The sequence below is a fragment of the Ipomoea triloba genome, chromosome 10 (assembly GCF_003576645.1).
Source record: "Ipomoea triloba cultivar NCNSP0323 chromosome 10, ASM357664v1".
Lineage (NCBI taxonomy): Eukaryota > Viridiplantae > Streptophyta > Magnoliopsida > Solanales > Convolvulaceae > Ipomoea > Ipomoea triloba.
In genome coordinates, this window is record NC_044925.1 from 1,375,288 (window position 1) to 1,392,166 (window position 16,879).

The 16,879-nt window shown below is 33.8% G+C and overlaps 1 protein-coding gene across 1 annotated transcript; it reads right to left on the reverse strand.

The window, feature by feature from the left end:
- Positions 1-5,091: 5,091 nt before the first annotated feature.
- Positions 5,092-8,636, reverse strand: LOC116031606 (BTB/POZ domain-containing protein At3g22104). The gene is made up of 3 exons (XM_031273846.1): positions 8,287-8,636; positions 6,052-7,167; positions 5,092-5,709 (listed from the first exon to the last, which is right to left on the reverse strand). The coding sequence occupies exons 1-3, from the start codon at positions 8,347-8,349 to the stop codon at positions 5,269-5,271; spliced, it is 1,620 nt and encodes a 539-aa protein (XP_031129706.1). The 5' UTR covers positions 8,350-8,636; the 3' UTR covers positions 5,092-5,268.
- Between the last annotated feature and the right edge of the window lie 8,243 nt (positions 8,637-16,879).

Here is a 16,879-nt window from a genome sequence, read left to right on the forward strand (position 1 = left end):
ATTCGTCTTCTTTAATAAAAATTTTCCCAACTGGCTAACCCATTCGTCTTCTTCAATAATTTTTTTTTTCCCAATTTGATTCATCCTTGAATCTTTGTCGACAATCAACGATTGTTCTTTTGTTTGCCGGTTTGGGCCCCATTGTCGGTTGTAACTTGTAAGTTTTATTCTATTTGTAATTTGTTCTATCTTTATTTTCTCTGCAACACTGCACACAGGCAAAGGCAACACAACACACCTATAAGGCATTAGGGATTTAGGGCTATAAATCTATAATTAATCCTCTAATGAGTAATGCAAATATGTAATGGGATAATGGATTTTATGATCTCTGTAATTCTAGAATATATATATATATATATATATATATATATATATATAAAATTATAATTACCCTGAGTTACTGAGTTCTGTCAAAACTGGATAGAAAGTGAAAGAAGAAAAGAATAAAAAATCGTAAAACCTACTTGAGATCTTCAATGTCAAGAAAGATTTAATGATTTGGTGATTTTGTGTATTAAGAAGGATATGCTAGACAATTTTAATTTTGATGTAATTATCAATGATTTTGCATCGACTAAAGCACGTAGAAATTTTTTGTCATGATTACTTTGTATTTAAAAAATGTTGAAAATACCTACCAGGCCTCTATGCCAAGACGTTGTACAGGAAATACCTACATCAGAGATCCATGCAAAAGTTGCCGACTATTGGGATCCTAATACAGGTTGGATTTGGAATAAATTCTCAGAGCTATTACCTACCAATATGATCGAGAAGTTAGCCGCAATTGTTCTTTGTTCTGGAAGCATGGTTCAAGACAGCTGGGGATGGGGAAGTGATAATTCCAAGGACTTTTCTGTTAATTCTGCTTACAAGATTGCAACTGCTATAGCTCAAACCAGCGAGGAGAAAATCTGGAAAGCCATTTGGACGCTAAAGATACCTAACCGTATTCGAGTTTTCCTTTGGTTAGCTAAACATGATCGGCACATGACAAATGCCAATAGAGCTAGACGAGGATTTACAAATGACTCTGTGGGTATGCCAATGAAGATATGGAGCATATTATACGGAAATGCCCGATTGCGAATAGTGTATGGGAAAATCTTCTTCCCCAGATCCAAGACAGAATGCGTAATATGGACTACGCGAGATGGTTCAACGCAGGGGTTAGAGGCTTTGGAAACAGAAAGGATAAACATCTTACAAGTATTACCTTCGCAGTCACAGCATGGTGGTTGTGGAAGTGGCGGAATGATCTTGTTTTCACAGATACCAGAGTGAATCTGTCGGCTAGAACCTTTTGGATTAATGAACAAGTCAGGGAAATCAACATGGCTTTCTCCAAAGCCAATCAACCAAACTCTATGGTAGGAACGAGAACATGGAAGCAGATTGGGTGGATTAAACCCCCATTAGATTGGGTTAAGGTTAATATAGATGGAAGTCACAGTCCGAGGCACAATTCAGCAGGATGTGGAGGGCTAGTTAGAAACCATAATGGAGAATGGATAGCAGGATTCAAATATAAGATTGGCAGGTGTACAGCTAGAGGAGCAGAGGCCTGGGCCCTTCTAAAAGGTATACAGCTGGTGCAATCTCTGGGAATTAACAAGGTTATCTTTGAAACTGACTCTAAGGACATCATGGAAGGACTCTATAATGGAGTTAGATTTGAAAATGCGGTTGATAACATTCTATTGGCCTGCAAACAAGAAGCTGCTAAACTGAGCATTTGGAAGGTTGAATGTGTTGGTCGTGAACAGAATGGAACTGCTGACATCTTGGCATGCAAAGCAAGGGAGATGGATAAAGGAACACATGTCCTCAAATTCCCTCCAGTTGAAATATTAGAAGCCCTTGATGGCGATAAAATGGGTGTACCATGCTGGCGCCAGTGGTAACTTGTAATCCCTTGGGTATCCCCTTTCCAGTTCATCTAAAAAAAAATGTTGAAAATTTTCTAATCGTATTTCATTATTTCATATTATTATTTTTCAGTATTATTAAATTTAAATTTTAGTTTTATCATATAGGGCCCATTTTTTAATTTCGTCCAGGCCTCCAAAATGTTTGGACCGACCCTGATTCTAGTCTTCAACTATTGCCGAGCAGATTGGGGAACTGAGACCCGTTGTAAATTTTAATGTTTGGTCGCTTTGGTATGGCGATTGATGTGCAGTGTCACTGTAAGGTTACGATGTGTACACAATACTAAGACGAACCCTGGTGGCGGGTGTGTTCAAGGGTGTCATCGGGGTCATGTGAATAGGGTGGTAAGTCGGCATTTGGGTGACCATGTTGTGCACCTTAAAACTTACTAGTAATGCCGCTAGGCGTCGGTTGTAGGTCAATTAAATTTAAACAACTGCGATGAGTTCTCAGTTCTTTCTTGACTATTTATTCTTACCTGAGCGTACCCTTATATATATATATATATATATATATATATATATATATATATTACTGCTCAAATGTGGCACGCCTTTCTGTGCATCGGGTGTGAGTTGCACCACTAGTGTTAACAAAATACACCACTCAATGTTAGAAAATTCACAATAATGAAAATGCACAAAAACACCCACATAACTCCACTGTCCCTAATTATGCATTTCCGAACACTATGTGGTGTATATTTGCATACCTAGTGGTGTATTTTTTGGTGATGCATACATAATGGTGCATATTTGTATTGTACATTTCCTAACAAGTGGTGTATTTTTTTAACACTAGTAGTGTAAACCGCACCAACCGCACAGGAAGGCGTGATCACATCTGAACTCTATTTTACACACACACACACATATATATATATATATATGTTAACACACAGATCAGGAAAAAAAGTGATCAGTTTCCGTGGCGTACAAGTTATGTTATCAAGCTGCGTATATAACTCATACGACATGCAGATGTGCTACATTGCCTGAATGCCGTCCAAGGAAAATTGTTCCACAAACCAAAGATTTGTCCCTTCATTTTTGTACTTTACTTTTTTCTTTTTTTTGTCTTGGGTCAATTTTGGTCAAGCTTCATTTCTTAGTTGGAGAGAGATTTCATGCGTGACAATCATGACATCCTTAAAATAATCATTATTTAAACGTATGCATTAAGTAAACTTCACACACGTGTAAGTCAGCAAATGAAATATGAGATGTAATACGAACTAAAAAGACTATGTGTGACATGTTCGACCGAAAGAGTGTTGGTATTAGAATTATGTATTTTTCCTTAATTATTTCTACATAAAGTAAAAATAATTGTTGTGGTTAGAACCATATCAAATTTTATTGTGCACTCAGGAGGCCATACCACAAGATAAATCTTGATACATGTTTAGTTTTAATATTTTAAAAATTCATTTTTATTGTATATAAATTTAAAATAAACTTGTAATATACTTTTTTGAGAATATAAATATGTAATATGCTAAAAATTTAAAATAAACATTAAATTAAATATATATTAAAATAAACATGTATCTTTAGAGTATAATAACAATTGCAAAAGCGGTGGACAGTTGCTCCATTCGGCGGTTAACCCGCCGGCAAGCGGCAGATACAGTTGGGAATAATGCAATAATTAACTGACTAACATCTGATCAAGGATAAGAATATTTCAGTGTTGTAACAAAATAACAAAACAAAAAACACGCCATTGTACATCGGTTAAAACAAAATGCAAAATGTCAACTTTTTAAAACTTTATTTTTCATATATAATATTTTAATCTGATATGCATGCAACTCTCACCACTTTGGTGGCTGTGCATGTAAAATATTTGGTGGTTCACTATTATACACATCCTTACCACTACCGTCCTTTGTATTACCGAAATGATCTGAGTATTGTGAAATTATTAATTTGATACTCGACAATTTTTCGTATCCAATTAAGTCTTTCGACTTTGAAAATTTTAATTAATTTAGTCCTCCGTTTATTTTGCCGTTAAAATTGTGACCAAATTGGTAATTTTGCTATAGTCAAGGGACCAAATTAGTAATTTTGCTATAGTCAAGGGACCAAATTGGTAGTTAATTTTTCACTGAAATGGTCTCTTGACTATAGTAAAATTACAAATTTGGTCCCTTGACTATAGCAAAATTACCAATTTGGTCCCAATTTTAACAGCAAAATAAACGGAGGACCAAATTGGTTAAAATTTTCAAAGTCGAGGGACTTAATTGGACACGAAAAATTATCGATGACCAAATTGGTAATTTTGCAATAGTCGAGGGACCATTTCGGTAATAAACTCAATATATTTTATCAAATTTAAAAAAAAAAAAAAAAGAAAAGAAAACCTCCCAAAAATGTATTTTCATGTGAACCAAACGGGTTTCAAGTTTGATTTAGATAAGAAAAGTTGGAAAGAAGTAAATCAGCCAAAGTCGTTCATAAATGGGGCTCAAACCAAGGAAGTCAATAGGCTATTTCGGTTGAGAGTCGAGCGTGTAACCTTGTAGTCGCCAAATCAAAAACTTACCAACTTCTACAAATTTACAATGAGATAATTAACCATACATAACAAACTTGTTTCTTTCCTCATTTTTAACCTCTCTTGTTTCTTCACATGTCCTTCCATATATTCTCTGAGATTCAGTAGTGAGAATTCAGTCTGGTGATAGAAACCTCACATCTTTATGAGATTTTTTTCAATGGGCAGACAATTAGGTTGAGGAGCATCATGGCTTGTCTGAACAGAAGAATGAAATGGAAAATGACTTGACCTCAAATTCATTTGTCTCACACAACTTAAGAGAATAAGTTGTCTCTGCAATCATTAAACACATCTTTTTATCTCTTCCCATTTCACAGAGAATAAACAGTTCTGTGCATCAATACAACACATCTTTTTATCCCTCTTATCTGTTTTATGTACATCCAAGATTCCAAAACTTGAATACTCTAATGTGATTCCACAAGATAAATTGGGAGAAATTGGGAATTCAATGAACTGAACAGAACAGAACTGTTAGGCAGAGGCAAGTAAAGGGTCAAGTCCAGAAATTGGTGGCTAAGGGATTGTTAGGCCGAGGCCTGACGGGTCAAATCCAGCATCCTGACTCTCGAAAATGTGGTGGCAGTATAAGAAAATAAAATTTCGCCTTTGCTATTAGATATAGGTTTTGGTGTAGTGGTAAACGTTTGATCCTAACAAGAACAGAACAGATGAGTACAGCTAATTTTATATGATATGTACATATATTGTGCATGTTCGAAAAGAATAAGGAGCATATAAATGTGCATAGTAGATAGTTTCAGATCATGAGCAAAGCCTAGGTAAAGATCTGGGATTGGTTTGGCTTGTGAGTCTCGATTTCATGATCTTTGTCATTTGAATCTGCATTTTCCGGCAGACTCTCTCCAGTTCCATTACTCTCCATTGCATACCTTGCAAATGCGCTCTGAGGTTGTCGTTCTGGGTTGAAAGATCGAGTTTTCGGGCGTAGAGGACGATTTGTTCACAGCCTTGGTCATCCTTTTTCAGACTCTCGGTTCTCTGGAAACGACACGGGGAGTCTTGATTGGTTTTCTGGAGCAGGCTTTTGAGCTTGGATTGCTGGGAAATCAGAGCTTGCACTGCAGATTTTGATGGAAATTTGTTGTTCTGGGCAAGATGGTTGCGAGCTTCGGTTGAGAGCTTCTCGTAATTCAGTTCACAACAGATTGTCATCTTTTCTTCTTCGGGTAATCCTGAATGAACCTGAAGCACGTAGACAATCAGATAAATGTTTCATCAGCTTCTGAAGCTGATAGTTGGATTGCACATTTATGTTTATATATATTATATATATGCTCAACACTCGAGATCGACTGGAGCAGGCAAAAATTATGCTGTATTCTTGAGCATATAGATCATATGTAATGAACTTTCGAGATCAATATGGTTGCACAAAGCCAGGAAACCAATCAAGAATATGACATAATTGAAGCATATGCTCTGTCTCAACTAAAAGTCTAAGCTGATAGTTGGATTGCACATTTATGTTTATATATTATATATGTTCAACATTTTAGATAAAATGAAAGAGAAAGAGGACTATACCTCCAGATACATATCCATTGCGTGATAAATTCTGTCATGAGAGTCTCTAGCAGAATCGGGCAACGACCTTATTAGGGCGAGGAATTTAGCCGGTTTTAAACGAGGATCAGGTGCTACTTCTGCTACATACAAGTCCATCAAGTGGGCGACTTTCTTTAGTCGAGTCAATGGCACAGAACAAGCTCCTCTGCTAAGAAATGATTTCAGAAACTTAAGAACAGAATTTACATCATATAAATAGCTCGTCCCAAGAGGCGATGGAAGTAGCAAATTGTCTAACGTCGCGTGGTCTAACTGCGAACCGATCATGCTTTGCAGCTTGTTTCTGCAGCATTTGCTCATGTTTAAGTGCGCAGAAACCCGGAGCATCACGAATAGATTCTTGCAGGGAACAGCACTCGAGTCAAGCAAATAAAGCATCCCGATAACTGTCTCCATGATTTTGGATTTCTCGCCCGTTGTTGTTGCAGCAGCGAACTTCGTTTTTTGGTAGTAAAAGATAAATTTACTCAGAACTATATGATCAAAGTTCTTGGACACCATTTGCTTAATCAGCATTTCGAACAGAAAGGGCTCGAAACTTGCAAGATCATCAAACCACCACGTTGTTGTTCGAAAGATGCTAGTTCTCAAGCTCTCAGTGCTTCTAGTGTCACAGGACAAACGAAAACCGCCACTCTCGGGGGAAGAGGCAGAAGGACACGGACTTGCTTCACAAGACGAAGCTACCCTCCCGATCAGAGAATCGAGGTATCTATCGAGCATACCCGAAGAACTTGCCACGGGAACCAAATTTTGGCACTGCCTCAAAGCCACAACAAGCTCAGACCATGTCCAATATCTAATATCTTTCAGCGATTTCTCCATTTTATCAACCAGATTTTGGCTCCCAAAGTCACATTTATCCATTTCCATAAAATGCGCCCCACAGTACAGAGCTGAAACGTTAAACGGGTTTACACTAATATTACCTTTGTTGTAGCAGAACCTCGCGATTAGCTCAAAACTCTCAGCCCCTCCGGGAAAATCATGGAAAATCACCTTCACATTACTCCCCCTGCCCTTCGATTTGCTAAACAATTTGCGAATTCTCCCGCAATAAAAAGACAGAACATTCTGCAACCATTTATGCGAAACCAAAATCAAGTTACAAAACAACAATTGTACATACAGCAAATAATCTGAGATTAAGTCATATAATTATTTTGCTGGGAAAAGTGGAAAACCAGCCCAAAAGCAGTGGAGTATGTGAATTAATCTGAAAATGTTGAAAATAAAAATTATGACAGGTCGTTATAAGCATTTAATTTTTGAAGGGGAATCCAGAAAAGCTGTCTGCCAGTGACCATACCAGCAAAGAAGGGAAAGCACAGTGATGAAATGAAATGAGAGCAACCTTTTTAGTCACTCTAAAAAGATGTGAAAGAAACAAAAAAGAAATAAAAAGGCAAGGGCATTTAAATGCCATAATTACACCAATAATTAACAAGAGGCCACACAAATAATAAAAACAAAAACAAGAATGGTGGGACATCTTCAGCCAAGTTGATCATGTTATTGACAAGGTCACAAATTCGACTCTCAACTAGAACAGTTTATTGGCATTCTTGGTTTGAGCCGATCAGCTATGGACAACCTAGGCTAGTTTAGCTCCATGTGATCCTTTGTTGACTATGGTCAAAAGACGGGATTTACCCAGTGCATAGATGATAGGTTAGAAGTGGGAGAAAACTGAGTTTTCAGCTTCAACCCCACATTCCAGCAATACAGTTGCAGACATTAATTCTCTCTTTGCTTAGTAACTGGAAAAGTCAGTGGAAATTGCATAATAGTACAATTATGGAAGCTAAAAAGACAGCAAAGACACATGTAGCTCATGAAGCCCAACCTCAAATCTGGAAGCCACTGCTACTATTAGAGCTGATAATGTAAGCAATTATGGAAAATGCTGAAATAATTGGTCCATAATTACTGAAAACCATTGGGGTTTAAATTTCTGTAATAAAGTTTTTCTCACACTAGAATTGCAGTCCTAGCAGACATAGCTAGGCTATGATCAACCTTAATCAATCAGAAAAATGAGAAAGAATTCTTGGATTAGGTATTGCTAGAAAAAGCAACATTTCAAAGAGTTCTCCAAAACCAAAAGCAAATATTTACATTTCAGGAGAAGGAAAAAGTTGTTTCTTTACAAAATAGAACAAAACAGAAGAATCCCAGTAACAGAATCTTTACCTTGTTTACCATGAAAACCTCTTCACCATTCACATCCATTTCAAGATCACAAGGGACATCCATATGACCCAAACCCTTGGAACTCCAAAAAGGCCCACCTCAAATCCAGAGCCCCAGCTGAAATCTACTTCAAGAAAAGTGAAAACCCAGTTAAAATTCAAGCTCAAAGAGCACCACAAGGCTTTGGAGATACAACATATTCTGAGAAGGGCATGAAGACAAGCAGAAAAGGTCAATTCTTGGTTTTGCAAAAACAGGTATAATAGTCAATTGGGTGGAGAAGATGAGCGGTTTCTCAACTTGGGGAAGTAGAGAGACAGGAGTGTGTGTGAAGCAATATGGGTTTTTGTGATGGCGGGTTACAAAAAAAAATACAGATATATATGCAATAGATATAATAAAGGGATAAAATAGAGGAGTGAGCAGAGCCTAGAGTGTCGCTGCTGCGTTTAATGTCAAGACAAAAAAGACTTGCTGCGTGGCCCTCAACTTGTACCTGACATTGCTGAGTGGCAAAAAATGGGTAAATTTTAAAGAAAGCAGCATCCCAGTTCTTGTGAGATAATGTACTGTAATGTAACAACATTAATCCGATCTAACCACATGCTAAAACATTAAAGATTCAAATTTTTAAGATGATCCTTTCATGTTATTCTCAAATTCATTATCTTTTTGTTAGTAACAATACAAATAAACCCCATCTTATGATTCTAGTGTATAAAAAATTACAAAGAGATAAACTAATTTAGATAGAGTCGTCAAAGTAGGCTAACAGGGTAGGCATCATTTGGTGAGGCGAGCTAAAAAGCTCGTCAATTTGGCGGTCCTAACAAGGGCTAGCCCGCCTGACTTTGCCTTAGGTCCACGGGTCATGGCGGGGACCACATACATTTATGCATTTTTAATTTGTTAAACAAATAGTAATTAATAAATAATCAAATACATAATGCATTAATTCATAAATCAATAACAAATCATCCTTACAATTTACTAATCACTAATACACTTTTTTAAATATAAATAAATAAATAAACACACACACATATATATACACACACAAATAGTAGTACTTTAAACACACTACCATTTTGTAGGGAGGTACAAGCGAGACTGAGGAAGTAAATCCGTTTTGACAACTCTAAGACTACGCATTCTTCCGTTTTGACAACTCTAAGACTACGCATTCCATGGATCATGGTCCACAAAATTGAATAAACCATGAATAAAAGTTACATTTTTAATGTATTAAATATACATTATTTGATTACTAAATATATATTTAATACATTAAAAATGTACAATTTATTCATGATTTACAAAAATATTTGTATTATAATTTGTTCAGTTCAAATCATAAGAGTCAAGTTCTCATTAAAAATTTAACTTGTGCTTCTGTAATTACCAAGTTAACAAACTAACTTAAAAAATAGAACATTCATTATCTTTACGCATATCGAAACATTAAAAACTAAAACACTTTTCCTATTATTAAACGCATCTTCTTTATTTTCCTAATATATTTGACTATTTTTATGTTTCTTCCACTATTACGAACTCGATCAAGAATCAAAAGGCTTCATTTATTTATTTTAAGATTCTTCCCAGCTAACTCTAAACTCATCAGCTTCGTGGATGACCAACCGTTAGACATTGGCATCACCTCCCACCCACCATGTCTCCACTCGCGCTTTGCCGTACACCGCAAGTTGATACATACACATTACATAACATCAACTCCTGATCCTAAAGGATATTTATTGTTCTTTATATATATATATATGTATATATATATATATGTATATATATATATGTATATGTATATATATATATGTATGTATATATATGTATATATATATATATGTATATATATGTGGATATGTGAATAGTGTTTCCCGTGTAGTCGATGTCGCACCATTAGATATGCGAAAACACTGAAATGCACCACACACAAAAAAATGAGCCACACCTAATGATGCATTTCTGAACACTTTGTGGTGTATTTATGCGTACCTAATGGTCACGGCCACACGGGAAGCACTATAATAATAATAATAATAATATTTTTTTGTATTTTAGTTTAAACTCTAGTATTTAGTAGTGGCATTAAATTTTAAATAATTTAGAGTTAAATTATCATCGAATTTTAAATTAAAATATTTTAATACATATTACTTCATTTACAGAATGGTATGCAGTATATTACGGAATAGTTATTTGGTTAGCGTAATAATATATTAATATGATGGATACTGTTAGATAGAGACTCCTGCTAAAATAGTGGAAGGAATAGGTAGGTAGTTGAGCATTAGTTATGTAATGATTTGATTACGAATGATTAGGCCAGGAGCTTACTAAATTACTTCAATTAGCCAAATAAAGACAATATTTAAAATCCGAACTCAAAATTCACTATCACCGTTTTCAAAAAAAAAAAAAAATTCACTATCACCAACAAATAAACAAATAGACTCGTATGGATATTTCAATTGGTTCTTGAGTCGTAGATTAAAAGTAATAAGGGCCGTTCCAATTAAAATAGGGGTCCTGTGCAATATTCTAATTTGGGCCCTCTTTATATATATGTGTATTAACGTAATTAATTGATGTTTTGCAATTTTATTGTTTGAGACTTAAAGAGTTGAAGAGATGTCAAAATAAAAATTACAAACTTGTTTGAAAATCAAAATTACCGAAAAATTGTTGAGACTTCTGATCTTCGTTTACAATGTAGTATTACACACCCATTCCATGTGGGAATGTAAACCGGGTGCCACTAGACCACAAGGTCTTTGGCACACTTACATATGCTAAGGTTATGAATTTATTCTATATCTCTATGCCACCCTTCCATAATCATACTCAAATTGCCCTGTCTAATTCTAATCACATTCAAATTGCTCTACATATTTCTAATCATACTCAAATTAACAACTTCCATTCTTGTTTATATTCGATACTTTTAAGTGATTGAACCCCAATTTTCATGTAAAAGTTTTACATAAAAAATACTAATATATCTAATATACATACATTCATTTTTTTTTTACAGTTGGGGCTCCAAAATTTTGTGGGGCCCTGTGCAGTGGCACTGGGAAAACATGCCCAGGGCCGGCCCTTAAGTAATAACACATGATCAAATCATGATAGCCACAGTGTGTGAGTATTACATACACAATGTGGTGGCTTTTATGGACACTAGACACTGGAGTCGGACCGGCGTGTTGAGCCTTAGGGGAGATGTAATTTTGCCTTTTGTAGGCAAAGAAATAAAGAAATAGTGGGCAACCCCCAACAAAATATATATTATAAATGACACGAATTTCTTGTATCTGAATGTCACGAATTTCAGTCCTTTTAATCGAATTTGTTACCCATGATTTTTTTTTCTCATGTATGATTTAACTAAAAAGTATGTAAGACGAAGTTAAAAATTTGTGGCTAAAAATATATTTTCTAACATTATATTTATACATGTTATTATGTTTGTAATGAAGAATATTAAAAAAATGTGGGTTTATATTACATTGATAGGAGGCAACAACGTGACCTCGCCGCAAAACTGAGAACGGGAGTCGCGTGATTCGTTTTCATAGGAATGCCGTTTGCCGCCCTCTAATCAAAGGCAACCTATTCGTCATTTTCCATTTCCATCTCATTCTTCCTTTTCTATCCACTTCCATCTTTTAATTTACACCTAATTGAAATTTTTAAAAAATTCAATGTAATGAAAGCCAGTAATTTTATTAAGTAGAAGTTCGGTTCGTAGGATACATTATTTGGAATGCTATGCTAGTGTTTTTCATTCAACTCATATATCATTCTACTTTACTTGTCAATTTAAATTTACAACAACAACAATAATGATATTATTATTATTAATGATATTATTATTATTATTATTATAATTAAGAATAAAGAACATGGTATTTCAAAAAAAAAAATAAAGAACATGGTGATATAGTGCATCATCACATGCTTGGCCTGCTTAAAATTGTTTCTTGCATGTTTGAGTGGTCATGTCACAAAAAGGTTGCATTTGAATTCAAATATAAAGCCTGAATGGAAAAAGTTCTACATACTTTACTTCAAATCCATAATGGGTTTTAAAACAATGAAAAAAAAAAACAAAAATTAATAAAACTTTGGTGGTGTTATTTGTAGTGTTGCGCTGTTCAATACAATTAAACTTTTAATTTGTGCCCTACTATATGTAATATATAGTTTTATATATTTATTTATTTATATTTTTATTAATTAATTATTTACTTATTTATTTTGATTCTAATTCCTATTTATTATCAAACAAAAAGTATTTTTCTACTAAACATATTATCATTACTAAGGGTGTGTTTGGTTGGTGGGTTTAGGCATAAAGAATGGGTATGAAAGTGATTGCTTGTGTTTGGTTGATAGGTTTTGTGAATGCTACTATGAGTTTGTAATACCTCATTAATGAGAAAACTCATACTCTTATTAAATAAGAGTTTCATCTCCCTTCCTCCTTTCTTCACCAGCTATTAATAATCATTCCCATTCCACCCAACTACCAAACATGCTAAATACTTTCACCAAAACTCATTACCATTACCATTACCAAGCATTTGATACACATTCCGATTCCGATTCCCATGTGCGAACCAAATGCACCCTAATTAAGTATTTGATTCTCATTACCATTTTAATTTTAATATTTGAACTAAACACACTCTAAGTAGTCCACGTGTAATAGACTCAACTAAAATAACGTTAATAAGAATGACTTTTACGTACAAAATTAAAAACATGTTTTACTCATTACACCACTCTTTTCGAAACAGTAGCTCAGCTCAGATCTTTCTTAGTATATGTTCTCTTGTCATAATCACAACATATTTTCGCTTCAAATAAGGTCACTACAAGACACCTTTATGAGTACACCTAATTTGATATTTTATGTGGCAGTCCAAATTTTAAAGGTATATTATTGAAGTTGGTGTTCAGAATAATGTCTCACAACTAATACTACATGCATTATTTAAAAGGATTTTTTTTAATATTTGAATTGAATATTGCCAATATATAAACTCATATAAAATCAATTATTTATTATAAGCTTTTTAATTGGTTCGGCAACTACAACTTTTGGGATATGGTGATAAGTTAGAACTTCCACTCAATCCGAAGGAGCCTAGAAAATAGCAGTATGCCAGTATACCATATGATATGATATATAAAAGCACAACGCAATGTATCGAGCTAACCCCAATCAAGTTAGCCAAATAATTAGTTTGATAATTATAAAATTCTAAGTTTGATTTTCTGTAGGAATTGACTATTGGTCACAAAGTTCTTTGCGGCTAGGGTCACAATATGGATTGACTAAACATTATAGTTTTGTATAGCGCGCTTTTAGAATGAATACGAGTGTTTTTTTTGCGGGCTTTTGATAAACCAAAGAATATGTAAAAGACGATTTACTTGATAACTACAATGTTTCAAATTCGACTTCCCGTGGGAGTTGACTATTGGCCACAAAGTCTTCTGCCGACTAGGATCATAAAACAGGTTGCTAAACTTTGTAATTTTGCATAATGCACTGTACTTTTAGAATTGTGAGTTTTCCAGTAAATCTAATGCACTGTACTTTTAGAATTGTGAGTTTTCCAGTAAATCAAAGAATATGTAAATTTAGAATTGTGAGTTTTCCAGTAAATCAAAGAATATGTAAAAGAGTAACTCAAATACTCAACAACGGATGAACTTTGTAATTTTGTGTAATGCACTGTACTTTTAGAATTGTGAGTTTTCCAGTAAATCTAATGCACTGTACTTTTAGAATTGTGAGTTTTCCAGTAAATCAAAGAATATGTAAATTTAGAATTGTGAGTTTTCCAGTAAATCAAAGAATATGTAAAAGAGTAACTCAAATACTCAACAACGGATGAACTTTGTAATTTTGTGTAATGCACTTTTAGAATTCGCTTGTTTTTTTAATTATATTTTTACATATTATATGGTACAATTTTGTAGTTTGTGATGTACACTTTTGGGTTCACATATTCATACTTAAGCACACATTCTCACATGATGCAATCTATATAATATAATTTTGTTTTTTTTTTTTACCATAATTCACTTTGCAATAATATAGACCTCTAATCCATGCACTATATGACTATTGACCCCAATCCTTGTAATCATTGGAATTGGTTGCTTCGTCGGTGATCTCATAAATAAATAGAAATATAAGATATGGTTGGATTGAAGGAATCTCTTAGATTTGTCATTTATAAATAAATGCAGTTGGTCTCGTTTTGTCACTTTTCTTTCATTTGGTGACCATCACAATAATGTATTATGTATCGCATCCAACAATAGTTAAAAATTCAACCACCTTAAAACGACGTTAAAATCATATGTTTTTTGTGTAAACAAATATCGACCTTTGCTGGTTAAGGGTTGTAAGATAGGTTTCATCCATAACGCATATTTAGATAACAATTGCAGACTTTTTTTTATAAATCAAAGAATGTAAATTGATTACATCATAAAAAATTACAGACTAATAAAATAATAAATAGATTTGTGTACTCGAAAATGACTTTATAATTCAACACATTACACATGGTTCAAAAACAAAAGTACGGATAATATCAAAGTCACATCAAAATTAACTAGTGATGTAAACATTAATGTTGATACCTTGAGAATGATGATTAAATGGGTGGAATATGATTTTCATATTAAAATATTACCATCTCAGTCAAACTCATAGCCCAATTCTTTGATTTACATGACTTAAAACTATTTTGAACCCTGAATTTTCGGTTTAGAACCAAATCGAAATCATGGTCTTCACTAATTGCTACATAACTACGGTTAGAAATTCATAATATTATAAACCCTCCAAGCTACCAACTTTAAAGAATAAATCTTTAATTTATATGGAGTAACCACATACATAATCACATATCAAAATTTATAAGTTTAAAGCTTAAATTTGAGCATCACTTACTGCTTCTACCTTAGGGATTGGTGGAGAAATAAATCGTGGGATGTGCCTCACTTCTTTTATAGACCCCCCCGCCCCCCCCCCCCCACAAATGCTTGTACACTAGAGCTCACAACAAAGTCAAATTCGAATCCTGCATCTTGTAGTCGTGGACTGCTAGAAGAGTAAAATTTCTCAACTTGTTTTAAATCAGTTAACTAGTTAAGGCAAATTTGACCAGGGTTCACATTACATACATTGTGGACCATTGTCCAAAACGATATTCAGATTATATGACGGCAGTTAACATATTATATACATTCAGTTAACAGATTATGCACATATGAATAAATTGAATGTACATCCATAATATGTTAACTGCAAACACATAATATGTTAATTGTAGTAAATACATAATTTATTAACTGAAGATACATAATATGTTAATTGGATATGCATAATCTGAATGTTGTTTTAGATGAAAAATTTTACCGTGGACCATGGTCTACATATGGAGTATGTATCATCTTAATTAAACTTCAGTTCATTTGATAATATTGCTATAGTTTTTAGTTTCATTTTCTCCCACACGAACATTAGTTTCATTATATCAATACCAAATTATCATTTTAATTCTACTACAGTTTCATTTGACAATATACATTATTGCATGAGCTCTGTTTTTTTGGTTTATTTTCCACACACACTAGTTTAATTATATTAATGCTGAAATATTATTTTAATTACACTTCAATTTCATTTGACAATATATGTTAATGTATGACTTTGGAGTTTAGTTTCATTTTTCACACATACTAGTTTCATTATAGTAACACTGAAGGATCATTTTAATTATACTACAGTTTCATTTGACAATATCCATTACTGAATGACCTCTATTTTTTAGTTGTTTATTTTTTACATACACTAGTTTCCGTACAACAACACTAAAGTATCTTTTTAGTTCTACTATAATTTCATTGGACGATCATGGTCCACACAACTCTATATGGATAATGGTTCATTGTATAACAATTAGTTTTAGATCAAGGTTCATGGATGTACTTTGGCTATAATATTAATATAACAATTGACCGGTTATGCTTTGGGCCGAGTGCACATGTCAAAATTCATGATATTATTAAATAAAAATAAATTTAAAAAAAGAAAAGCTTCCTAAGGCGTTAAGCAACAACTGTACAAGAAGCCCAATTCAGTAGTGAAGATCTCGACCCATTTTATTTTGGACCAAGAAGAACAGTAAACTGTACATTTCATTGGACCAACCGGGTTTGGGCTTCGGATAATGTCCTGATGTATTATACTTGAAAGTTTGAGAAAATTTCTTTTTAAGTATTACTGATTCTATTACAAAATACCTCGTAGTATATGTTTTATGTTTTTTTATCTATTGCAGTGTAAAAAGTCAATACTCCACCATCGGAGTTCGGAGTTCGGAGTTCGGAGTTTAGAGTTCGATCCTGTGTCCTGTGACATTCTCTCTAAGAAAAGTCACAGAAGTGTCATCTGAGCACAAGGTGCTTGGTAAAGTTTAAAATTTTTTTTAAGTACTATTGACTTTATTACAAGGTAATATATGTTTTATACTTTTCTCTATCCATT